The sequence below is a fragment of the Carassius auratus genome, chromosome 10 (assembly GCF_003368295.1).
Source record: "Carassius auratus strain Wakin chromosome 10, ASM336829v1, whole genome shotgun sequence".
Taxonomy (NCBI): Eukaryota; Metazoa; Chordata; class Actinopteri; order Cypriniformes; family Cyprinidae; genus Carassius; species Carassius auratus.
In genome coordinates, this window is record NC_039252.1 from 9908445 (window position 1) to 9934636 (window position 26192).

At 36.7% G+C, this 26192-nt stretch overlaps 1 protein-coding gene across 6 annotated transcripts; it reads left to right on the forward strand.

Moving 5' to 3' along the window:
- The first annotated feature begins 4512 nt into the window (after window positions 1–4512).
- On the forward strand, window positions 4513–26161 carry LOC113109771 (calsenilin). Of its 6 annotated transcripts, none has more exons than XM_026273522.1 (10): window positions 4513–4658; window positions 11429–11609; window positions 15883–15885; window positions 21662–21786; window positions 21881–21950; window positions 23450–23520; window positions 23852–23959; window positions 24050–24154; window positions 24236–24298; window positions 25882–26161. In XM_026273522.1, the coding sequence occupies exons 1-10, from the start codon at window positions 4653–4655 to the stop codon at window positions 25927–25929; spliced, it is 780 nt and encodes a 259-aa protein (XP_026129307.1). In that variant the 5' UTR covers window positions 4513–4652; the 3' UTR covers window positions 25930–26161. The 6 variants fall into 6 exon arrangements, with proteins under 6 accessions (XP_026129307.1, XP_026129304.1, XP_026129306.1 ...); XM_026273524.1 differs by lacking the exons at window positions 4513–4658; window positions 15883–15885 and adding exons at window positions 18355–18487; window positions 18962–18964 and having other exon boundaries at window positions 11534–11609; XM_026273519.1 differs by lacking the exon at window positions 4513–4658 and having other exon boundaries at window positions 9200–11609.
- Window positions 26162–26192: the final 31 nt, after the last annotated feature.

The window sequence follows — 26192 nt, forward strand, 5'->3', positions numbered from 1 at the left end:
GCATGAAGAATATTCTGCTTTATGGTTTCATCTTTCTTTCACCTTTTATTCCGTCACCTTCATCATGTCTTTATAGATATAATCTATCTATGTGGATATTTACCTAACAAACTTGTTACTATTTACAAATGACTGTAAACAGCCACAGTAACATGATGACGCAATAAGCCACAATAAGCTGAAGTTTCCAGTGATATTAGAAGAGCTAAGGGCTGTTGTTAGGCACGGCATGGAGCAAATATAAAATAGTTACTACATAAACCTGGCAATATAAAAAAGTAATTTATTGATATCAAATTATAATTATTCCGCCAAACAACCGACTTTTTCAGCAATGTTTAGCAGAATGGTTGCCAGGCAAAACACAGATTTATGAAACACAAAGTTGTAGTTCGTTCAGTCTGATAGTTTCGAACATATTCTGATATAATTGCATCATCATTCACATGGTGAAGCTGATTGGTTTCTTTTCCCCTCAGCAGGCAATGAGCTTGTTGATTCGCATTCAAATACTTGGCTAGTGCTTGCTGTAGCAGCGTCAGAAACCCTCCACTTCCCCAGCTCCACCTGTATAGGCCTGCTACTGGGTGATCACATGTTTATTAAACTCAGATATCTCATATTTCATCTCAAGCGCTTTACTGAAACTGTACACTAACTTTTGAAATAAAATAAAAAAAGTTGGGGGGGGGGGGTTGTGGTGGAAATGACTCACTAACCAAGAAACACAAATAATTGATATGCATTATTTTCACACAATAAATCATTATTGTTTATTATTTATAATTCTTATTTATGAAAGCTTTACTATTTTCATATATCTTTGTTTAAATTATAACCTTTTTTAAAAATAATGTATATTGAATTATCGTAGTTTAAGACCACAGGTCTGGGTCTGAAACAAAGGAATTTTAATAAATGGGATTTATGTATTTATTGCTTTACCCTTGTTCCAGACGCAGGCCTCCATTCATTAAGTCAAATATAAATTATGGTACCATGTGCTTTATATGTAAACAAGTAGAAATCAGCCAGTTTTAAATTAACAACCATTCTAAAATGTTATTTATCCAATCTAATGTATTTTATGTGATGCATTCAAGTGTCGACTCTTTCTTTACAGGTCTTAATTTGATTATCTAATATTGCTTCACATTCCTCTTATGATAGTGACAGACTAGGAAGGCACTTGGGTCCACTTAAGCCGTATATCGATCAGACTTCAAGTAGAAATCCATCTAATGGCTTGAAACATGATCATACATAGAAAATACCAACTTAAGATATGTGAAACATTGCCAAAAGCAGTTTTAGAGGATGAAAAGAGAAGACGAAGATTTCAACTGAAGGTGATAAATAGTCATGTTAATGGTGCAGATCAGAGGGATCTCAAGTCATCAACCCCATTACATTACCAGTGCAAGGCTAACTCTCCCTACCAGGCATACAAAATGATTAAGTAATTTTGTCCATAGAAGGAATTCACCTTCAAGCAAACCGAAAAATCAACAAAAAAAAAACAGATTTCTCTTCTAGCTCTATGGTTGTGCCGAGACTTAAGAAGGTTGCTTCTGCAGTTACTTTAAAGAACAGGGTGGTGAACTCATCTGGAAATGATTAATTAAACTTGCAAAGCATGGGGGAATAGCATAGATAAAAGCTCTTTTGTACAATCAGGAACAGAATGAGTTTAACGAGGAGCTTTACACAGATTGGACCTTTCTCCTCCATTGAGTTAATTATCCAATCAAATGAAGACGCCATCTACCACTTTCTTATACTGTTTTTCACCTTTTTTTAACTTGCATGAAAATGAATGAGCAACTGGTTACCAGTAATTTAATAGACTTAATTGCTATCTTTGTTTCTATTTAAAGTGAAAGCATAACTGAAACGGAGTAGATTCAGTGGCACCAGGTGAATTTTTGGCATGGCATAAATTATCCAGAGCCCTCAAGCATTGTTTCCCAGTCCTGCTCCTGGAGTTCACCCAACACTGCAGATTTTCTATGGCTCCCTAATCAAACACACCTGCTTCAACTCATTGACTCGTTAGCAGAGACACAAAGAGCAGAAATGGACTGGAAAACTGTCTCCGAGCAACACAGTAGTGGTGTTTGTACATGAATTAGTGTGCTTGAACAAATTGGTTGAGTGAATGATTTAGTGACCCACTGTTTTAGTTATTTAAATGATATTGTGTTAAACAAATCTGTAGCAATGGGAGAAGCAAAGCTTCTTGAAGCTCTGAATCAACAAGTAAAATGATTCACTGCTTCAAAATATTCAGAACAGCTTGCTGCACCTACTTATAAAAAAAAAAAAAAAAAAAAAACTGTGTACAGTAAGTGCTATGAAACCCAGCCCAAATTATGTTTCACTGTAATTAAACTTTTTTTTAATCAACCAATACATTTATTTCCATGAAAGTGTAATCTATTAAAGGGGTCATATGATGCTGCTAAAAAGAACATTATTTGGTGTATTTGGTGTAATGAAATTACAAAGCTCATCGGTCTGAAAAGCAAGGTGTGCTCTGATTGGCCAGCTATCCAGTGTGTTGTGATAGGCCGAATACCTCAAGCGTGTGACGGGAATGTGCAACGAGACATAAACATAAAACCCTTTACAAACATGATATAAACATGATTTCTAGTTGTGACCTCTTTTGGAAGGCCAAATAAAGTAGTTTCGCTTTCCAAATGAAACAGCGTCACATTGCGGCTGAGTGAGTGGAGGCCTAGAGTGAGCCGCGGCCTAGAGTGAGCGGAGTCCAGCTTCAGTGAGCAGAGGCAAGCTGGCTTGAGAATGGCGGGTGAGGCTGCCACATGTGACGACCCCGGGCTGGACTCCGCTTCATCCATGGTGGAAGCAGATCCAGCGATCAACAGTGCAAAGTTGATGTATTTCCTCAGAAACCAGCATGGATCAGCTCCAGGCATGATGAAGCAGATATCGTCCTCTTTTGGAAGGCCAAAACAAAGTAGTTTCGCTTTCACATTGAAACACAATGAGAATAAAAGGTATGCTTCCTTTCTTTGCGTGAACATCTGGGTGGCGTTATCCAAATCTTCCCACATAGTGATGTAGAGATGTGGGGGAGTGTTAGAATTAGACGTTTTAGGGGGGTGTGGACGAGTCTTAAAGGTGCTGTAGGGAACTTTTGTAAAAAAGTATTTTTTACATATTTATTAAACTTGTCATTATGTCCTGACAGTAGAATATGAGACAGATAATCTGTGAAAAAAATCAAGCTCCTCTGGCTCCTCCCAGTGGTCCTATTGCCATTTGCAGAAAGTCATGCGCTCCCGGTAAAAAACAACCAATCAGAGCTGCAGTCCGTAACTTTGTTTGTGTTCAAAATGTAGAAAAATTAACATAATAAGCGAGTACACCATGAATCCGTTTTCCAAACCATGTTTTTAGCTTGTCCTGAATCACTAGGGTACACCTTTAATAAGTGTTTATATTCGGACTATTTTAGATTGCTTCGGGGGTACCGCGGCGGAGTAACCCAGTACCTTTGTGATTCTTCATAGACATAAACAGAGAGAAGTAGTTCCGGCTACAATGTTCTTCCGCAAGACGCAAGCAGTTCTGTTTATTAACCGCTAGAGCGGCATTCCCTACTGCAGCTATAACTTTTATAAAGAGTATCTCTTTGGATTTGAGACTTTAATCTTTGCAACTTTAAAGATCTTCTTTTTGCACCAAGAGCTTTTTATACTCCAAAGAGAAGGGAAAAATTGAAATAGCATCATATGACCGCTTTAAATATAATTTACAAATAATTCAATCCATTCAATATGAACGTTCTGTTAAACTTTGTGTTCTATTAATATTTAGAGTTTGCTTTGTGTGTTAACAGCAGTTGGAAGCAATTAAGTATCATTATCCTTTTTGTATTATACATGCATTACAATTCATTAAATTCATTAAAAATGAACCTACATTGCAAAACTGAACAAAAAAAAAAAGACTCGTTCGTGGATCAGACCAAAGCCATCTTCCGGCGAGCTGTTATAATGTAACAAAGCCTCGTTTGCTTAAATCACGTTCCTTGGCGAGCCTGATACAAGCTCCAAGCTACTGATTTAAAGCAAAAGTTCAGCAAATGCTTCGAAGCTTCGTGAAGCAGTGTTTCTGTCACTACGAATCTGACAACAATGCACAAACACGGACGGATAAGTGGAGTGAGAAGGGTTAAGTTTTAGCCATAATTCCACCCCCCCCCCCAAAAAATAAAAAATATATATATTCGAATATTTATTTCTGAGTAAATCCTTAACTATATCAAAATTCACAGTATTATCCAACTAAATAACTTATTATCTTAAATAATGATAAAACTATAACAACATGAAGTAAATATGAGTCGTCATTTAAAATAGCTAACGTGTGAACCTATTGAATTTACCGAATGACTGTTCCACTCATAGTGTCTGTCTTCCACTACCCTCTCTCTCTCTCTCTCTCTCTCTCTCTCTCTCTCTCTCTCTCTCTGGTGTCCCATCCTCTGTCACTAAAATAATCGAGCGGGATATTCTTCTGTTTCACATCTGTCTACAAGCAGACAGTAAAGAAGAGCGCGCTTGAACAAGGATCCCTCAACATTCGTTTATTTAATTATCAAAACAGACAACCTGAACATCATGCAGGTAAGATAACGGAGATGAATGAAAAATATTTTAATCTAGGCTGTTTATAATCCATTATTTGACCTCGAACAAAAATAATAATAATAATAATAAAATATATAAAAAAATAAAGTTCTTTTAAGGATCATAGACAGAAATAGCGCGTTCTGATAAACGATAAACTGATTCTGAAATGTAAAGAACCTGATCTACTGTATTTTTATCTTTCTGTGCCTTTCACTTAGAAGTGTTTAGAAACTTATATCCAGTCCTCGTGTTCTCAGATATACAGTTCTGTGCGTTCGGGAATGGTTACAGATTTGGATGTATACCATTAATTAATTAATTATGAATTAAATATGCACAGTACATAAAGTTTAACACACATGATTTAAACTTTGAGCATTGTGCATATTTCATTCTCTCTCTGATTTTTCTACTCGCAAATGTTGGTTACATCACTGGTAAACAGAGATAAAATTAGTTGAAAAGCCTATTTAACTTTCTTTTAACTTGCTTTCTAACATATTCCGTCACACTTTCTAAACATTTCTGAAGGCTGGTTATCCATACAACAAAGTGGAATCAAAAGTGTGTGTGTGTGTGTGTGTGTGTGAGAGAGAGAGAGAGAGAGAGAGGAGATTTAAAGTGTATTAAATTGTCTTGAGAGGAGCCCTAAGCCATTTTCATCTACAAAGTTTGTTGGATGGTGACTTTTATAACCAGTAATCTGATTATTATGTAACACTGTGCCTTCTTTAGACTACTTTAGAACAGCCTGTGTCAGGAATTTGATATCATGCCCTTCATGTCCTTTGGCTAACGTAACATAAGAGGTTTTGGAGGAAATGGGGAAAAGGGCCAGAAATAAATATTTCAATATCTGTACCAGATTACTAATGGTATTTCTTTTAGTTTCCTAGCCCAGTCTACATCAAAATGAGAGGACTGTAAGGGAATTCTGGGAAATGTTATCCACATTTTCTTTGAATATTTTACATTGCAACATTGCATATCCCCACCACACTGGTAATATATTTATAGTTGCATACACAAATACTCTCTTAGCCACTTAAACATGGATAAAAATATTGTCTTGCCAGACAAGAAAACAATATAGACACAGATGACCTATGACAGCAGCACTTATATAATCATTGGAGAAGGAACAATGTGTTCATATTTAAGTTTCTTGAGTCTGTCATTTTCGAAATGGAAATGAATAGCCCTGATTTAAAGCAAACCCTCCTCTGAAGAATTAATTATCTTAGAACACCCAGTCACCAGTATTTGATGAGTAAGCAGGAATATTTTCTTCTCTTGGTGTGGAATGATGTGTCAAAATGAGAAACCCAGAGACTGTTTAGAGTTTGAAATCATTTTGTACTGTTGTTTTTAAAAATCCAGCTGTACTGCACAAAAAAAATATTTTGGAAAATGAGCCAGTTTTGTGTTTCTCATGTTTCTATTTTGACCTTTAGCCAGTTATTTAAAGCAAGTATTATATTGCTGGAATATCAAATGAGACACTTGCATGACATAAGTAGTATACCATTTGCTAATCTTGGCCAACTCCATGTATCCGTGTATATTTGATCATTATACTTAACAGACAATGAAAGAGGAGGAAGGAAACTGGGTTCTTCTTTGGTTTCTGAAAAACTGAAATGCAGCTTACACTGGTGGGCCTCTGCTTCTGAATTAATGTAATGTTGCCTCTCTACGCTTGCAGACTGATTTAGAATTCAAACACAACATAACTCTAAGTAGTATTTAATAATTCAGTGAACATTCTGTTAAATTCTAAATAGGAAAATGTCTTACTCTCTGGTCTCTGAGAATCTGTCACAAGAAACGCCCAAAGTATACAGCCCAAAGGCAACATCATTGGGCGGGCAGAGAACAAGAAGACTGATTGTCTGTCACTGTTGGGATTTAGTGTACGAACATTTGCACATTTTCAAAGTGTCAGAAATCAAGTTCTCAGCATTGAGGACCCCAGACCTTAACCATGATTCCAAACTAGCATGTGAATACATATTGTGGACTAATTTGCTAAACGTTTATTTGTTAAAACAGCCAAGGTCACATACAGTATACACAGAAGATTTAGGAACACCTGGAGAACCAACACCAGATGACCATATGATTTTTGTCACAACAGCTGAAGTAAAAAGGACTCTGTAGAGAGTTAAGGCCACTGACCTAGATCACATCCCCTGCTGGATGCTGAAAGGATGCTCGACCATCTTTAACATCTTACTATGAAAGGGGGGAAGTGGGGAAGTAGGGGGGAAGTCATGGCCTAATGGTTGGGGAGTCAGACTTGTAACCCAAAGGTTGTGGGTTCGAGGCTCGTACAGGCAGGGAATGAATGTACAGTGTTCTCTCCCACCTTCAATACTATGACTGATGTGCCCTTGAGCAAGGCACTGAACCCCCAACTGCTCTCCGGATGCAAAAATAGCTACCCACTGCTCCGCGTGTGTGTTCATGGTGTGTGTGTGTGTGTGTGTGTGTGTGTGTGTGCACTTTGGATGGTAGGAAATGCAGAGCACTAATTCTGAGTATGGGTCACCATACTTGGCCACATGTCACTTCACCTTACTAGCTGAGTATGTTTCAAAACTGCCACCATTATCCATATGCCAAAGAAATCATCAATAACCTGCCTTAACGTCTGCCACTCAGTAGCACCCTTGATTTGAGCTGCTGGTCATGACTTACACAAAAACCATCAACCCACCCACATTGGACCACTTACAGTTGGCTTACAGACCCAACCATGTCATATGTCTTCCTGGCCCTCTCACACTTGCAGAACAAAGGTTCACTGACTTGAGTTCAGCTTTCAACTCCATTATACCAACATACTCTGCAACTGGATCATGGACATATTTACTGACATATCTCAAGCAGTAGGGGTCTATAAAAATAGATTGCACTCTTTCACTCTAAACACTGGTGCCCCTCAGGGCTGTGTTCTTCTCAGCCACTTAATGTTTATGTTATTACTCAGGGCTGTGTTTCCCAGCATCAGAACAACCACATCATAAAGTTTGCTGGTGACACAACAGTGGTGGGCACACAAAACAACATGACAGTGTACAAAGAGAATGTGAGAGACCTTAAGGTGTTGGTGCAGTGACACAGTCTCTTAACTCACAATAATCCATCTCCACCTACACATCAATAATGAGTACGTTTATATGGACAACAATATTCATATTTTAATATGGTTAAGAAAATTCTCTGATTAAGGCCATGTCCACAGGTACACAGTATTTTTATAAAATACGTTTTTCCTTCTTCAGTTTAAAAAAAATCCCTATCTACATGAAAACGCAAATGCATGCTATGATGCACTGTCAAGAGCATGCCAAACCAACAGGTGGCAATATTATCTCAACCTTAAAGCCAAATTTGGCCAATCAGAAGCCTGAAAAAGTTTCCAGTAGACAGAGATAACAGCGCATACTCTGACATCACAAGCCAAACTTTTTTCTAAAATCTTGACCTTGATAGGTCTTTTAAAAAATGTTCGGTTTCAGTGACCTGGTGCTGCGTTTGCGTGTCGACAAATGGCCAAACTGCATAAAAATTTCATGAAAACGTTCATGTGGACAGGGCATAAGAATCTACCATGTAAATTGAGATTTTTGATTACCTTAATCTGGCTAGTCATTCTCGAAGTAAACACAAACAAGACATGAAGTATTCCTATTTTAGTCGCATTATTGAAGTGCAGTATAGACATGTAGACACCTTAATCACAGTTTTAAGGTCGTGTAGGACTTTTCGACGCAATTTTGTGAAAGGATACACACAAGACAGTGGTCAACCATTAGACGGCAAACATAAGACCATGGTTTCAACAACGCCATCATCTGTATGCATGTATGTATAGCATGACAAATATTTAACTGCACTTGAAGCTTTCAGTAAATTAAAAATATCAAATGAATTGTGTGCGCTCAAAAAGGCAATGAGTTCATATGTTCGTTATGAAATTTAGTTTTTATTTTCCATATTCAAAAGTGAAAAGATATTGTTTGATTTCTGACCTTTATTGATCGGATTGAAAAAAAAAAATTCAGTGTGCGACTTAATTAAAAATGAAACACCCAAAAACGCAAATGGCATCATAACGAAGATGAACTATATGTCGATATGGCGTCGCATGGGGACGTAATGACGTGTGCAATTAATCGATTTATGTATCATGTAAAATGGGAACATGAAAAGAACATTCTAAAAGCAATTAAACATAACAATGTCTAATTTAGAATAAGGTAAATAATTAGATTACTGATGTCAATGTAAACGTAGTCAGTAATGGTGAACTTGGTTGGGCACCACTGCTCTAGGATGATTTCAGATAGTGTTGCTCTGAAGTCTGCTTACCTAGTGTCAGTCTTTAATCTGCTCAGTGTTATCTTAAAAATTAGCACTGGTCTGAAGTCTGCTCAGCTAGTGTTGCTCTATCATTGGTTCAGATAGTGCTGCTCTAGAATTATTTCAGACAGCGCTGTTCTGAAGACTCCTCAACTGGTTTTTGGGGCTGCTCTAGAATAATTTCAGATAGTGTTGCTCTGAAGTCTACATAGCTAGTGTCACACTATAATCTGTTCAGGTAGTGCTGATCTAGAATAATTACAGATAGTGTTGTTACTCTCAAGTCTACTCAGCTAGTGGTGCTCTATAATCTATTCAGATAGTGCTGCTCTAGAATAATTTCAGATAGTGTTGCTCTTACGTTTACTCAACTAGTATCGTTCTATAATATGTTCAGTTAGTGCTGCTGTAGAATAATTTCAGATAGTGTTGCTCTGAGGTCTACTCAACTAGTGTCACGATAATCTGTTCAGATAGTTCTGCTCTAGAATCATTTCAGATAGTTTGCTCTGAAGTCTGCTCACCTAGTGTCAATCTTTAATCTGCTCAGATAGTGCTGCTCTAGATTCATTTTAGTTAGCCCTGCTCTGAATTCTGCTAAACTAGTGTCACTCTATAATCTGCTCAGATAGGGCTGCTCTAGAATAATTTCAGATAGTGTTGCTCTGAAGTCTGCTCACCTAGTGTCACTCTTTAATCTGCTCTGATAGTGCTGCTCTATAATATTTTCAGTTAGCACTGCTTTGAAGTCTGCTCAGTTAGTGCCGCTCTATTATCGGTTCGGATAGTGCTGCTCTAGAATAATTTTGGTTAGCACTGATCTGAAGTCTGCTCAGCTAGTGTCACTCAACTTGTGCTGGTTCTCAAGCCTGCTCAAGTAGTCTTAGACTTGTTTCTACTCAGGTACCACTTTGACCACTGTGTATGAAATGTGCTATATAAATAAACCTGTCTTTCCATGGTCAGGTGCTCTAGTCGATGTATTGAAAGTTCACTCTGGTGGGGGGTCAAGACAAAGATTATGAAGTTGTTGCAAGAAAGTTAACAATAAATCTGCAACATTTATACGCTAGAATCACCATTATTCTCACCAAATCCACTTGTATATCATGCTGCTCCGTTTTCTCTTCTTCCAGTGCAGTGACGCAGCTATCCTGGTGTTCCTGCAGGGAAATCAAGGACTGTTTGTGTTGAAGGTGCCATATGTGGTTGGTTGGGACATGTTGAGTAGTCACTGTGGTCAAGCAAGAGATTAATTGGAGCCTGCTATGTTGACATTGCTTAGCATACAAGATACACTCGGCTGACTCACAATAGTCATGTCAATAATGCAGCAGGTGCCAAGGTCTGTAGGTGACAATGTGACAGTCCAGCACAAATACACAAATGCCCACATGATACTGTGCATTGTTATCAACCAAATCACACTAAAACACAAAAAAATACAGTGAGAAAAGAAACAGTCATGCCCTCTGCAATCAATTTGCTAGCGTGATTATGTAACACTCCCCACTGCTTGTCAGGGCAGATGTGTAGTGAAGCAAATTAGTGCTTGTAGATATTTACAACTCTTAAGTGCTTAAATTCTGTGTATTTTTGGAGAATTAAAAATGTGCTTTATAGTTCTTTCAGTGAGTAATACAAATTCTCTTTCATGGCAATATTTAACACTTGCCGTCCCTCAAAAATTATGCTGGCCCCTGATGTTTTATTGATGCTGTTTTTAAGGAGGTTGAATAATTTAGCGATTGCTCTGAATGTTCAGAGCAAAGCTTACTGTCTTTTCATATTCAAATAAGAACAAGAAAAAAGCGAAGGCTCTCACAGGATTCCTCACACCATTCAAGATGAACAATACTTCGCACACGCAAGCGAATTCTCACAGATGTGTGCATTTCCATGAGGACAAGCACATTTTTGAAGACACGTTTAATATTTTTCTTTAAACCTGCAATTCCATAGACAATTTCCTCACTCTTACTTTTATATTTTTGCTCTGTATCACTTTCAGCATGTCTCTTACTCATCTTTGATGTGTTTGTCATTTCTGTTGCTGATGGTGGAACTGTCTGTGGGTGGCTGGGGAGCGTGGTAACAACGCCATCAGTTTAACCAATTAAAAATTAACTACAGGGGTAAAATCCCATCCTGATGTGATAATGAAAGTTGTAGGAATCTGGTTCATAATTTGATTCATGGTAAATCATAGGTTTTATCAGAATCACCAGCTTCTCCTTAATTTGATATGTATCTACATGTTTTAATAAACTAAAAATAACATATCTGAGAAGACAGTGATGGTTTTTAATAGCAGCACATTTTCTGTGCGACCACCTTGACTTGCTTTTAAGATCTAGGCTCTTTTAATGTGTTTTCTCATTGTCTTTGTCCTCCAGGCAGATAAACAGAAGGGCGTCGATGGAGGTCTGCTGCCTGATGCCAACGGTCGGGATGGAGACCCCAGCGGGCAGAAGGAGAGCGACGGGAAGTGGCAGAAGCCGCGGATCTCCCGCAAGTCCCTCATGAAATGCTGTCTGGTCAAATGGATCATCGCCAGTGCGGCGCCCCAAGGCTCAAGTAAAAACTCAGAAAACGTTTCGAACGCTATGTGCTAGCCATGATCCAGATGGAGGAGTGGAGGGAACAAATTAGAGAGGAGAGGTTTAAATAGCATTCATAAAACTGTATATAGTCCTTTTTAGAAATATACGGTATGGTACTTGCTTCTGCTATAATTTTTTAACTGACATGACCACAGGTAAAATGGCTTTGTGGTTCCATTTATGTGCACTGAGCTCATATATAACATTATTCAAATCAAGAAATGGCTTGAAAGTAGCATATGCTCCACTCCAGGTTTTCCATTTTACACTTCCTGTTCAGTTGTGAACAAAATGCGTGTATTACATTAAATACACTCACTGGCCACTTTATTAGGTACACCTTGCTAGTACCGGGTTGGACCCCCTTTTGCCTTCAGAACTGCATTAACTCTTCATGGCATAGATTCAACAAGGTGTTGGAAACATTCCTCAGAGATGTTGGTCCATATTGACATGATAGCTGATAACTCAGATTTTGCTGCACATCCATGATGTGAATCTCCCATTCCACCACATCCCAAAGCTGCTATTGGATTGAGATTTGAGTAAAGTGGACTCATTGTCATGTTCAAGAAACCAGTCTGAGATGATTTGATCTTTGTGACATGGTGTATTATCCTGCTGGAAGTAGCCATCAGAAGATGGGTACACTGTAGTCATAAAGGGATGGATGTGGTCAGCAACAATACTCTTGTAGGCTGGAGCATTTAAACTATATTCAATTGGTACTAAGGGGCCCATAGTGTGCCAAGAAAATATCCCCCACACCATTACACCACCACCAGCAGCCTGAACCACTGAGACAAGGTAGTTCTTTTCACCAAATTCTGACCCTACCATCTGAATGTTGCAGCAGAAATCAACACTCATCAGACCATGGTAATGTTTTTCCAGTTTTCTATTGTCCAGTTTTGGTGAGCCTGTGTGAATTGTAGCCTCAATTTCCTGGTACCTACAACCATTCCACATTCAAAGTCACTTAAACCCCCTTTCTCCACCATTCTGATGCTCACTTTGAACTTCAGTAAGTCGTCTTCACCACATTTAAATGCCTAAATGCATTGAGTTGCTGCCATGTGATTGGCTGATTATTAATTTGTGTTACCAAGCAATTGAACAGGTTAACCTAATAAAGTGGCCAGTGAGTGTATACAGTAAACTGTTCATGAATTCGATTGGTTGAGCAGCATTCCAAGAGCGCTGATATAAGAGTATAACACGGTTTTGCACTCTTCTTTAATTTATTTATTGATTTATAGTCATTAGTGGTGGGGATTTTTTTAAGTCATGCAGTGATTTCAATGATTGACAAAATGTTATAAAACTTGCACACATTACGCATTATTTTGTTTTCTTTTCTGAAAATAAATATCATTACATTCTAAAAATAAATATCATTACATTAATCACAAGTAATTCCATTTATTTTAGTATTCATTTTATAGGTTTCATAAATTCAATGCAGAAACTGTTTCTGTTTCCGTATATTTTAAAATGTAGTTCATGGCAAAGCAAAATGTGCAGCATATCCTGGTCTTCAGTGTCACATGTTCCTTCAGAAATCATTCTAATATATTGGTTTGCTACTTTTTTTATTTCATTTACTATTATTATCAATTTAAAAAAAATTGAGTAATATTTTTGTGGAAACCTTGATGCATTTTTTAAATGGTAAATGGACTGCATTTATATAGCGCTTTCAACAGACCACTTGGCCATCCAAAGCGCTTTACAATTTGCCTCACAATCACCCATTCACACACCAACGGCGGTGTCTGCCATTCAAGGCGCCATCCAGCTCGTCGGGAGCAGCTGGGGTTAGGTGTCTTGCTCAAGGACACCTCGACACTTGGTCAGGTGGAGCCGGGGATTGAACCACCAACCTTCCGGTTTGTAGACAACCTACATGAACCACTGAGCCACTGCCGCCCCATGAAAAAACAGCATTTATTTGAAATTAAAAATCTGTCGTAACATTATAAACGTCTTTATTGTGCTTTTTATTTGTTTAATGCATGCTTGCTGAATAAAAGCTTTAATTAAAAAAAGAACATAAGTATGTAATATAACCTACAACTATATATACCACATTGTGTATATCTAACATACAGTACTGCTTCTGTTCAGCATCACTGCTTTACCAGACACTCTGATGTCAAGTTTTCCTCTTCTTACAGCATTGTTCTTTCACTTCTCATCTATTTTTGCTTTCAGTCCTCTTTCACTGCTCCTCCCCCTTCTGCCCCTCTCCCAATTATATTCCAGTGTTGTAGTTAATTATCTTTCTGTAACAAAACATATGTTTTAGTCAGTGTTATATGCAGTGCTTGTGCTGTATTAAATAAGTAACCTGTGTTAAACTGCTCAGGGAGTGTGTGAGCTGCAACATCCATGGTAAATAATTGGCCAAAGCACCTCTGTACATGTATGTAGACAATAGCGTGTGTGTGTGTGTGTGTGTGTGTGTGTGTGTGTGTGTGTGTGTGTGTGTGTGTGTGTGTGTGTGTGTGTGTGTCATACATCTGTAAGGCTGAGACCCCAGTTCACTTATATCCCTTCAGTCCAATAGCATTTCTTGTAGCCTGTTACAGTGTCATCTAGTTTCTTTCTCTATATTCAAACAAGCCTTTGACCCTTGCCTGGTCACTTTGCCCAAAAATCGTCAGATGTCTTTATGTGCTTTTAAAATAGGGAAATTTACATTAGGACAAATTACATTTCTTGTTGATTTTTTAGAGGCTCCCTGGACCAGTGACCAAAATAGCATGCTGCTGAATCAGGTGCAACATATGATACTGTTTCACCTCTTGAAACAAACCATCTGGGACTCCAGACAGCCTCAGAAAATAAAATGAACTGTGACTGGAGGTTGTTAAAATCAGGTTGTTTTCAAATTACTTTCTCATTACTTAAGCCTCTAAATGCTTTTTTAAATGCTTTTTGTGAGCCCAGCATTTAGTACGGCACAAGATTACGAGCAGTGAGGAGCTCTGCTTCCCATTTGATGTAATCCACTAAATCCAATCAATTAAATAAGCACAATTATTTTCCATTTAAATACTATGACATGGATAATTAAAAATCTACTTAATTTAATTAGCGGTTGAACCTAGAGGCTACGTGTTCAGGTTACACTACTCCATCATTTGAACTATTCATTCTGATTGGTTAGTTTTTACTCAAGAAAGGCATACTCTGTACCACACTAAGCAGATCACTACCTGATTATAAGAGACATAAGAGAGTTTGTTTGAAGAATGCAAAGACATGAAGTTGAGATAGCAGAGGTGGCAGAAATTCAGAATAGATCAGAGGAAGAAACCAGGACAGACTCCCAAGTAGTCAAAGTCCAGCTGAACTCCCTCTGTACTCTGTAGTGTGAGCCCAACAGATGGCAGTGTGCCTTTGAAGATGGCAAATATGGAGAGCTTTCAGGACTACAGTTACCTTAGGCTGTGGGCGTAGAGAAATGCCAAATAAACTAGTGTAACGTATTTTGTAACAAGTAAAAATTCAACAGCTTTGCATGATCATGTAAGGAGTTCAACAAAATTATTAAAGGTCATATACCCTACCAGGTTTGTCGTCAATAGAATTATTTTATTTATTTATGTATAATGTCACAAAAGATTTCTGTTTCTATAGAAAGTTGTTCTTTTCAACTTTCTATTCATCAGTAAGTCACAAAAGATTTCTGTTTCTATAGAAAGTTGTTCTTTCAACTTTCTATTCATCAGTAAATCCTTGCGGGGGCTGGGGTGGGGGGGGCGGGATGTCACAGTTTCCACAAAAATATTAACATTGATAACAAAAAGAAATGTTCCTGGAGCATCAAATCAGAATCTGATTTCTGAGGATCATGTGACACTGAAAATTGGAGTAATGATGCTGAAAATCCAGCTTTGCATAACACAGATTGCATTTCAAAATGTTTTCACACAGAAAAACAGTTATTATAAATTGTAATTTCACAATAATACTTTATATTTCACAATATTGTTGTAATACTGCAAAACAATAACTGTGTGTGTGCCTTATATTTCTAATATTTCAAGTTTCCTAGTTATCCCTCAGCAGTGAGACTTGTGTAGGTGCAACGGTCCGTGATGTAATATGCTGACATTTCTTCTTGAACATAGGAAATGTGATTTATTACTGCAATACAGCTTGACAGCCACAGAGAAATGCTGACAATAATTATCGGATAACTGTAGAATTCATGAAGTAATCTCACTGTTCCTGTTGAGATGGTTTTCCTTATTAACTACTATCCGATTCTGTACTGCTTTGGCTTTATCCGAGTCAGATTAATATGTATGTAGTTCTCACATTTACATTTCACCTGAATCCTGGCTTACTTTTCAGGGTGTGTAAATAATTACAAGCAAAGTAAGAGCCCAAGACATCTATTAGTAATCCCTCATGTTTGATGTATCATACTCATAGACTATAATGCTGCTTCAGCAACAAGGCCATTAAATTAAGAGCTGCGCTGAGTTTTAATCACTTATATGGAGACACTCTCCTGAGATAATAGTCACCCTCATGCTTACTATAAAGTCTGCAATGCATCGCTTATAAAAGCATGCACAGCAGTATTTAAATTACATAAAATGAACCCTTCACGGTTGAAAGTTATACTACCTTTCAAACTTTTGGGGTGTCAGAATTTATTTCTATGTATCACAATTTCCACAAAAGATATTAAGCAGCGCAACTGTGATAACAAAAATGTGCCAAATCAGCATATTAGAATGATTTCCGAAGGATTATGTGACAATGAAGACTGGAGGAATGATGTTGATGTTAAAATATATACAATATTTTACAATATCACTATTTTTTGGTTTATTTTTGTTCAAATGAATGCAGCTTTGACCATAAGAGATTTTCTAAAACCACAAAAGTTAGTCTGAAATTTGGCCTGCTTGTCACACAACTGATAGCTTTCCTCCTTGTGCTTATCTAGCATATTTGTCAAAGAATTCTTGTTTGCTTTGTAACTTCATGCAGACAGAGACTTAAGAGCAAGTTCAGAGAGTTTTAAAGTTAGTTTCTGGCAGGCCCCGTCCTCTCCTCGTGTATTGATTTCCCCCCGACTCTCTGATGCCTGAGCCCGGTTTAAACTCATGCATTAATAAATGCAAACTCATCAGCAGTCATCTTTCCTCTCCCACACTCAGGCCTTTGATGGGTAAAGTTTTTCATGTTATCAGTGATTAGTATATCTTCCTTCAAAATTCTGATGCACTGTTCTCATTTGAATATAAACTAGGGCTTCCAATTGATTCAAATTAATTGCATTATATGATGATAAATTCATTAAATTATTCAAAAATCATAGGGGCTTTTTTTTCATATAGTGGGTTTTTGCATCTCACTGCATTTATGTCGCTTTTTTAAGAAGCTGCATCAACTTCGCAGCATTCAGAGTTCTCTCTGCTCCTCAGTTTAAATGGGCACAAAGCTTTTGGTTTCATGTATCTAGACAGCTGAGGAGAAAAGAGAGCAGGAAAGCATAGTTAAGTATTGCACATTATTTTTACATAGGAAAGAGCCATAAAATAGTCATAATGTCCTTCCGCTAATGCATCAACACTTAAGAGCATGTTTGTTAGTGAAGCAGACCTACAGTAGGCAGTAATGTCATGATTCTTTATGGATGTTTTAATACGTATTGTTCAGTAGATGCTGAGGATAGACATTATTAGGCAAGTTTAATCTTAAATGGTCTAGCCAGTCACCAATAGTCTGATGATTGTGACGTGCAGGTTCATATTAAATGATTTTATTGCACAAATGATTTATGAACTTAGCATATTTGATTTATCTGCTCTCTATTTTTTTATTTATTTTTTTATGCATTAAAGTAGTTTATTTTTTTAACTGTACTGTTTACTTTCTATAAATGTAATGCTTCTTATATTTTTTAAATATTTTATTTGCTTTAGATGTCTCAACTTCATAACAACTTTATTTAAGCCATGTACTTGACTCTGAATATTGATTCTGTGGTCAGATATTCTTGTTTAATGACAACTAAATGCTTGGTTTCTTACTAAAATTGCTTCAGGCAAGTTTTCCTATTGTATATCTCATATTACTGCATGATCTTTTTCTCCTAACATAATAAAATAAGTTGAACTGAAATCAATATTTCATATCCCTTTATCACATTTCATTTATTTATCTGGCAAGTAGCCATGTAATAAGTAGGATAATGTACAGTAAGCCTGTCATTATAATGAAAGAAACCCCTTTTAGACTCCTTTTACAGAGATCCAAGACCCCTCTTGTACTGTATGTCCAGCTATATTAATAAAGTCTGTAGTTTTGTATCATGTAAGTAAATGAATGATGCACCCCTTCAACCGCATCTAAACATACATTATGGCTGGCTCATCATTGTGCATTATTGTTAAAGAGATGGAGAGGGAAGAGGGAGTGTCTGAGTCAGGACATCAGACTCTTTCGGTGCTCTATAAGGAAATATATAGGCTGAGGAGGAACACGACGCACCAGTCTGTGGAGACCAAAGCTGAAGGAGCTTTCCACATGCTTGATGTTGTTATAGAGATACATGGATGAGGATGTGAAGGAACTCTGAAGACTTTATCAAACTTGTTGCTGCTGAAACATTGATGAGATGAGTTGCTTTTCCTAAAACTGTCCATTTGAAGTCTAGCATGACCTCTTGACCTTTGTATGTTTTCTTTAAGGGATCGTATAGCTTATTAGAGCTCGTTGCAATGGCTATTCAGGGCATGGAGCTGTTTGCAGTTGCTGTAGTGATTCTTCTGTTTATAATGGTGCTCAAACAGTTTGGCATGACGGAGCCGCTGTCGTTGGACGGTAAGAACCACCGTATGGTTTTGATGTTGGCCCTAGATTAATGGAAAAAGGGTAAATGTGTAGTAGGAGCTGGTTATACCTGATCACAAAGGTTGCATAAATACTCAAAATACAGTAATAATGTGAGATGTTATTACACTTTTAAATAATTTTATGGTATTTGAATACATCTTTAAAAATATTATTTATTTCTGTGATTTTTAGCATCATTTCTCCAGTCTTCGGTGTCACGTGATCGTTCAGAAATTATGGCAATATTCTGATTTCCTTTCATTTTATAACCTTAATATTTTTAGCACTCTTTGATGAATAGAAAGATCAAAAGAATAGCATTTTCTGAAATGGAGGTGGATGACATGCAATTGTTGTACAATCCAACTAACGTGTTGTTTTTCCATTGCTTCCTCTAAATTCCTCTCTTATTTCTATAATCTCTAAATCCCTTCCCTTTTTATGTTCTCGTATGCCTCATAGATGGTGAGTAAATGTCAAATAGATCAGTGCTTCTCAGCTGGTGGGTTGCCAGGTATTATTAACGTTGTTGGAAGAAAAACAATGCTAAATGCAAAGGAACAAACTTATTTCAGCAAATTCGTTTGTCATTTGATAGAAGCCAAATTATGCATATTGCAGAATTACATAAGATTGCGTTACATGACCCAGTTCTCAGGAATTATGAACAAAATGATTGAAAATAAAGAAAACATAACAATAAATACAGATTAATAACTCAACTACTGTTATTTGTGTTCAACAAAAGAGGAAAATAATTTTCTTATTCAGCCTGTGTCATGTTGTTTGGGCCTGTGCTGTTTAAATGGACTTTGTCAAACAGATGTGTGCTTAATTGTATTGGATGTGAACTTATAGTGTACTTCAGATCTTAAAAATATACTTTAAAAAACTGCTTGCACGTAACATAACATTAATAAAATAAAAGGCCTCTTCTGTATATTTAAAGATACTTTTTTTTTTTTACTGTTTAAGTATGGTTTTAAAAAGAGTACTTTGTAATAATGTCAAATTAACCTTAAAGTACATTTTAATAATTTAATTATTGTTTAAAGACAGAATTTAATTGTTGTAGTCATCATTTGTCGTGCTTTGAAGATGAGCATACTATAGCACATGTTCTCGTTTCTAATTTTATCTGTAGTGTGTTATTTGTTATTAAGTTAATAAATCATTATATCATTACAAATATATTTAACGTTTCAATAGAATTACATTAAAGTATAATTTAGTTTACTACAAATGCTTGTCAGTACATTCAGCATTACATTTCTAAAACACTAGAAGTAATTATGAAATTTATTTTCTTACTCGGTTGTGTCAAAAAGCATAAAAAATTTCAATCAATTGCATTTGCATTAACATCTAACATGCAATTAAATGTCCGAAAGCATTACATTCAAGTAAGCGTAGTTCTTTTTTACAAGGGTGACAGATTTTTCATTTTAAGGAAATTTTTGTATGTTAACCAATTTTGGGTTCTTGATATGGGGTCACCACTTGACGTCCAATTAAAATTTTGGGCCCTGAAGCGAAACCAGTTGAGAATCACTGATATCGATCTGTCCTGGTCTCCCGTTCCGGCCCATCTATCTCCCCAACATCTGTTCTCCTGTGGTTTATTCAGTGTCTATTTTTGTCTTTCTCTTTCACCCCAAATATGTGGCTGTCCTTTCACTTGCACTCCATGCTTTATCTGTTTCCTTCTTTACTGTCCTGTCCTTAGCGCAGCACAACTGATGTCAGTCACTCTCCTCTCCTCTCCCCTTCTCTCCTCTCCTCTCCTCTCCTCTCCTCTCCACTCCTCATCTCCCTCTCCTCATCTCTCCTCCCCTCTCCTCGTCTCTCCTCTCCTCTCCACTCCTCATCTCTCCTCTCCTCTCCAATCCTCATCTCTCATCTCCTCATCTCTCCTCTCCTCTCCCCATCTCTTCTCTCCACTCCTCTCCTCTCCCCATCTCTCCTCTCCACTCCTTTACTCATCTCTCCTCTCCTGTCCTCTCCTCTCTTAATCTCTCCTCTCCTCTCCTAATCTCTCCTCTCCACTCCTCATCTCTCCTCTCCTTTCCACTCCTCATCTCTCTTCTCCTCTCTTCATCTCTCCTCTCATCTCCTCTCCACTCCTCATCTCTCCTCTCCTCTCCTCATCTCTCCTCTCCTTTCCTCTCCTCATCTCTCCTCTCCTCTCCCATCTCTCCTCTCCTGTCCTCTCCTCTCCTAATCTCTCCTCTCCACTCCTCATCTCTCCTCTCCTTTCCTCTCCCCATCTCTCCTCTCCTGTCCTCTCCTCTCCTAATCTCTCCTCTCCACTCCTCATCTCTCCTCTCCTTTCCTCATCTCTCCTCTCCACTCCTCATCTCTCCTCTCCTCTCTTCATCTCTCCTCTCCTCATCTCTCCTCTCATCTCCTCTCCACTCCTCATCTCTCCTCTCCTCTCCTCATCTCTCCTCTCCTTTCCTCTCCTCATCTCTCCTCTCCTCTCCCCATCTCTCCTCTCCTGTCCTCTCCTCTCCTAATCTCTCCTCTCATCTCCTCTCCTCATCTCTCCTCTCCTCATCTCTCCTCTCCTCTCCCCATCTCTCCTCTCCTGTCCTCTCCTCTCCTAATCTCTCCTCTCCACTCCTCATCTCTCCTCTCCTTTCCTCATCTCTCCTCTCCACTCCTCATCTCTCCTCTCCTCTCCTCATCTCTCCTCTCCTTTCCACTCCTCATCTCTCCTCTCCTCTCTTCATCTCTCCTCTCCTCATCTCTCCTCTCTCCTCTCTCCTCTCCTCTCCACTCCTCTCCTCTCCTCTCCTCATCTCTCCTCTCCTCTCCTCTTCTCTCCTCATCTCCCCTCTCCTCATCATCTCTCCTCTCATTTGTCCTCTCCTAATCTCTCCTCTCATCTCCTCATCTCTCTACTCCTCTTCTCTCCTCTCCTCATCTCTCCTCTCCTCTCCTCATCTCTCCTCTCCTCTCCTCTCCTCTTCTCTCCTCATCTCCCCTCTCCTCATCATCTCTCCTCTCATCTGTCCTCTCCTAATCTCTCCTCTCATCTCCTCATCTCTCTACTCCTCTTCTCTCCTCTCCTCATCTCTCCTCTCCTCATCTTTCCTCTCCTCATCTCCCCTCTCCTCATCTCTCTACTCCTCTTCTCTCCTCATGCTCTCTCTCTGACAGACAGCGCTGACAGTGATCTGGAGTTGGCCATGGTGCGGCATCAGCCGGAGGGCTTGGAGCAGCTCCAGGCTCAGACCAAGTTCACTAGGAAGGAGCTTCAGTCGCTCTACAGAGGCTTCAAAAACGTATGACTGCATAAGAAGTTTGAGATTATCACAAGTTAAAGTTTCCTTCTTATGTTAGATTAGGTTCTTAGGTTCATATTATGTTTCTCAATAGGAGTGTCCCAGCGGATTGGTGGATGAGGAGACGTTTAAATCGATCTATTCCCAGTTCTTCCCTCAAGGAGGTAGAGTGATTACCACATTTACAGCTCTTATTTGGTGGCGCTTGATTAGTGTGGATATAATCTTGGTTCAAGTACATTATGGTAGTGAGACGAGCCAGGCATCTTCAGGAGAATGTATGTCATTTTGCTGTACACTTGATGCCATAGAAGAACCTTCACTCAAAAAAATGAAATGTTGGGTTTAATTAAAAATATTATGTCAAATGGTTCCACGCAATTTGTTTAGGTAATCTCAACAAACAATCATTTAGTTAATTTTACAAAAGAAGTTTAAGTAAACTTAACTTAACAAACCTTAGTAGAGTCAACAAACAACGATTGGGTTAATTGTACATGAAAATTGTAATTAATGATGACAAAAAAATTGTATAATGCCACATCAGACACACCACCCCCATTAATTAGGATTTAATAAGTCCATAACACTGAATCAATCAATCAGAGAGCAGCTGCTCAATACAACTCTCATATACCTTATCTTAATTACAGTTTATCAAACAGATCACAAACATTTGAAATGCAATGTTGCATTTTGAACTATTTGTTGATCTGTTTTGTTCTAAAATATATCACAACAAGATTATTAAATCAAACTTGATTATTTATTACTCACGTACCTATCTAATGGTGCTACACTTCTGCAAGAGGATGACAGAACAACAATTACCCATAATACACTGCAAAATCCTCAGCCAATGAGATTCAAGTCTGTATTGGTTTTATTAATCTGTTACTTTTATGCAACAATGTTATGTTGGCTGAACAAATAATTTTTAAGTAAAGCTGACAATACACTTTTTTTTTTTGAATGAACTAGACTAAATTAAGTTCATATTGTTAAATTATTTTTTTTAAGTAATCACAACATGAACGGATTAAGTAAAATTGGCAAAAGTCAAAGTACATTTTTTTGAGTGTTTTTTGATTACCTATTTAAAATCTGAAGAACAATTCTGTTTCATAAAAGGTTGTTTGTGGTGAAAGAGGGTTCTTCAGATTGTAAAAAGGTAAGAAAGAGATGGTTCTGTAAAGAACTTTTGACTGAATGGCTCTTTGTGGATCCAAAAATGGTTCTTATCATCACTGTGAAGAACCTTTTAAGCACCGCACCTTTATTTTGAAGAGTGTAATGGAATAACATTTATTACATGTACTAAATAAGTTTGTTGTTGTTGTTATTAATACATATAGATATTTTAATGAATTTTTATGTATTAATGCATTTATTTAATTTTATAGTTAACACTAAAATTGTTTTACATGGTGTACATTTAAATGACTATAACATTACACATATATAATATTCTTTATATTATACATTACTTATTACTATGTTATTGATTTCATTTTATAAATTTATTTAAGACTTTATTACAAAATCTGTAAAAGTCATAATAAAGACAGAGCAAGTGTGTCCAATTTTTTGTCTGGTATAAGTTATAAAATCCAAATATTAAGCATCAAGTTAAGAATAATTAAAAATCATCTATTTTTTGCAGATGCAACCACATACGCACACTTCCTTTTCAATGCTTTTGACATGGACAGAAATGGCTCTATACGTTTTGAGGTAAGGAACATATATATATATATATATGCAAACCACTTGCAAAAAATTGTAATTTGAAAGGCTGCAGCTCCATGTTATATTACTACTGTATATTCAACTCAAATGTCTATATTCAAGTAAATCAGAAGATTAACAATGTTATCTACCATCTAGATTTTAATTATATCAGAGGAACAAAAAAAGAAGGTTAATTACTCCTGGTATTTTTACACCTCCATCACTGGGTTCATTATCAACAGAACATGAATGTTAGTCCAACAGACAATCATAAGTGAGAATATTACATTTAGTTTTGTTTTTTAATCAACCGTAGTATGTGTGTATTTTGCAGGACTTTGTAATCGGCTTGTCTGTTCTGCTTCGAGGTTCTGTGACAGAGAAACTGAGGTGGGCCTTTAACCTGTATGATATTAATAAAGACGGCTACATCACCAAAGAGGTACTAAACAATAGTACAAAACAAACTGACATCATCTCAATATTACACCTGTTTGGCATTGTTACCACAATTAACATTCACTTTCTTCAGGAAATGCTGGCTATAATGAAGTCCATCTATGACATGATGGGCAGGTACACCTTTCCTTGTGTAAAAGACAACGCTGCATTTGAACACGTGGAGAAATTCTTCCAGGTAACAAACTTTTAACAATCCCATGGAAAGATATCAGCCAGCCATAATCACCACTAAACTCTATAAACACCTTTATTTCAGAAAATGGACCGAAACAGAGATGGTGTTGTAACCATAGATGAGTTCATAGAGACCTGTCAGAAGGTAGGCCTCACATCATAAGAAATCACACTTATCTGTATGTTTTGACATGAAAGAGTTTTCAGCTAATATGAAAATAAACTGTAACTCAAAACTTCCTCTCTAGTCCAAAAAGGAAGTTTATCAAAAACTAAGCTACAAAAACAACTAGTTCGGAAATACTTCAGAAATAATTAACACGGGACCAGTGAAAATAATAATTTTATTTTATAACACGATGGGAAAAGGGCATAAAATACTAAATTCTGAATAGTTTTAACACAAAAATCTGAACTAGCATTATACATAAGTGGATATATATATATATATATATATATATATATATATATATATATATATATATATATATATATATATATATATATATATATATATATATGATTTGACACCTTTAATATTGTTTTCATGCATCTGCAGTTCCTCTCTATTCATAATAATAAAAATATAATAATAATAATAATTATTATTATTATTATTATTATTATTATTACACAAAAGCATGACACTTGGTTTGATAAGTTATTATTATAATTTTCAAGCTACAAAAAAAATGGTTTTGAAATAAGAACAACAATAATTATCATAAGAACTTTTATTATTATTATTATTATTATCATTGTTATTATTTTACAAAAGCATGTCACTTGGTTTGATAGTTAAATACTATTATTATTATTATTATTATTATTATTATTTTTATTATTCTCAAGCTACAAAACAACTATAAGTAATTATAATAAGAACTGTTATTATTATTATTATTATTATTATTATTATTATTATTATTATTATTATTATTATTATTATTATTATTATTATTAGACAAAACCATGCCACCTGGTTTGGTAGTCAAATATTATTATATCTTTGAATAATAGTTTGATATTATTTGATTAAATGTATTTAAAAATTATGCTACAATAACTTGAGTTTGAAATAACAACAATTATAATAATAGCTATTATTATTAATTTTTTATTATTATTATTTATTATTATCCAAAAGCATCCCACTTGGTTTTGCACTTGGATATCATTAGAATGTTTAATATTATTTAATGAAATGTATTAAACATCAGGGTACAAAAAACTTGGGTTTAAAATATTAACCTATATTTGCATATCAACAATGCCAATTTGGAACTGTCTGAAAAGTAGGAGTGAACACATTATAAATCAGCTTGACTCATGAATATTAATTTGTGACATTTGCCAGTAGAAAATAAACAGAAATAAACAGCCTGATTAATAAGACGATGTAAAATGGACATGAAAAAAATCTATTCGGAGTTGTTTTGGCACAAAAATCTTCACTAACAATATACAGACAGTGAAAGCTTCGAAGGAAAAGATGACCTCTTGAAATGGTCTTGTTTTGATGTCTTGTCTAGAAAGTATCTGCGGTTGTTCACCATGCAGAGACAGAAGCATCAGAGTTAATGTCAGAGAAATGTCAACACTAAACTGATTTATGTTGATACGGAGGCTCTCACTGTCAGCGCCAGACATTTTCTTAACTCTGTCTAACATGAAGCTGTCAGCAACGATCTGCGACTGACGCTTTCCCTGCCTCTGCTGTTTTATTAGGACGAGAACATTATGAGCTCCATGCAGCTGTTTGAGAATGTCATCTAGAGCGCAGCGGGAAGTGCAGAGTGATCCTGGCTCTTTTTCCACATCGACTCTCAGCATCGTTCCATCAGTCCTCGAGCGCTCCACAGGGACTCTCTAGAAACACTTGTGTTTTGTACCTAGGCCTTGCACATCATCTGTAGCATGTGAATGAATATTCTGATTGATTGCATTGAATGCTTTAACAAAAGGATTTGGGTCAGTTTCATCTTCAGCACTCAAGACTCATTTGTATATATGTAGATATATGTGTTCTCTTAAACTGA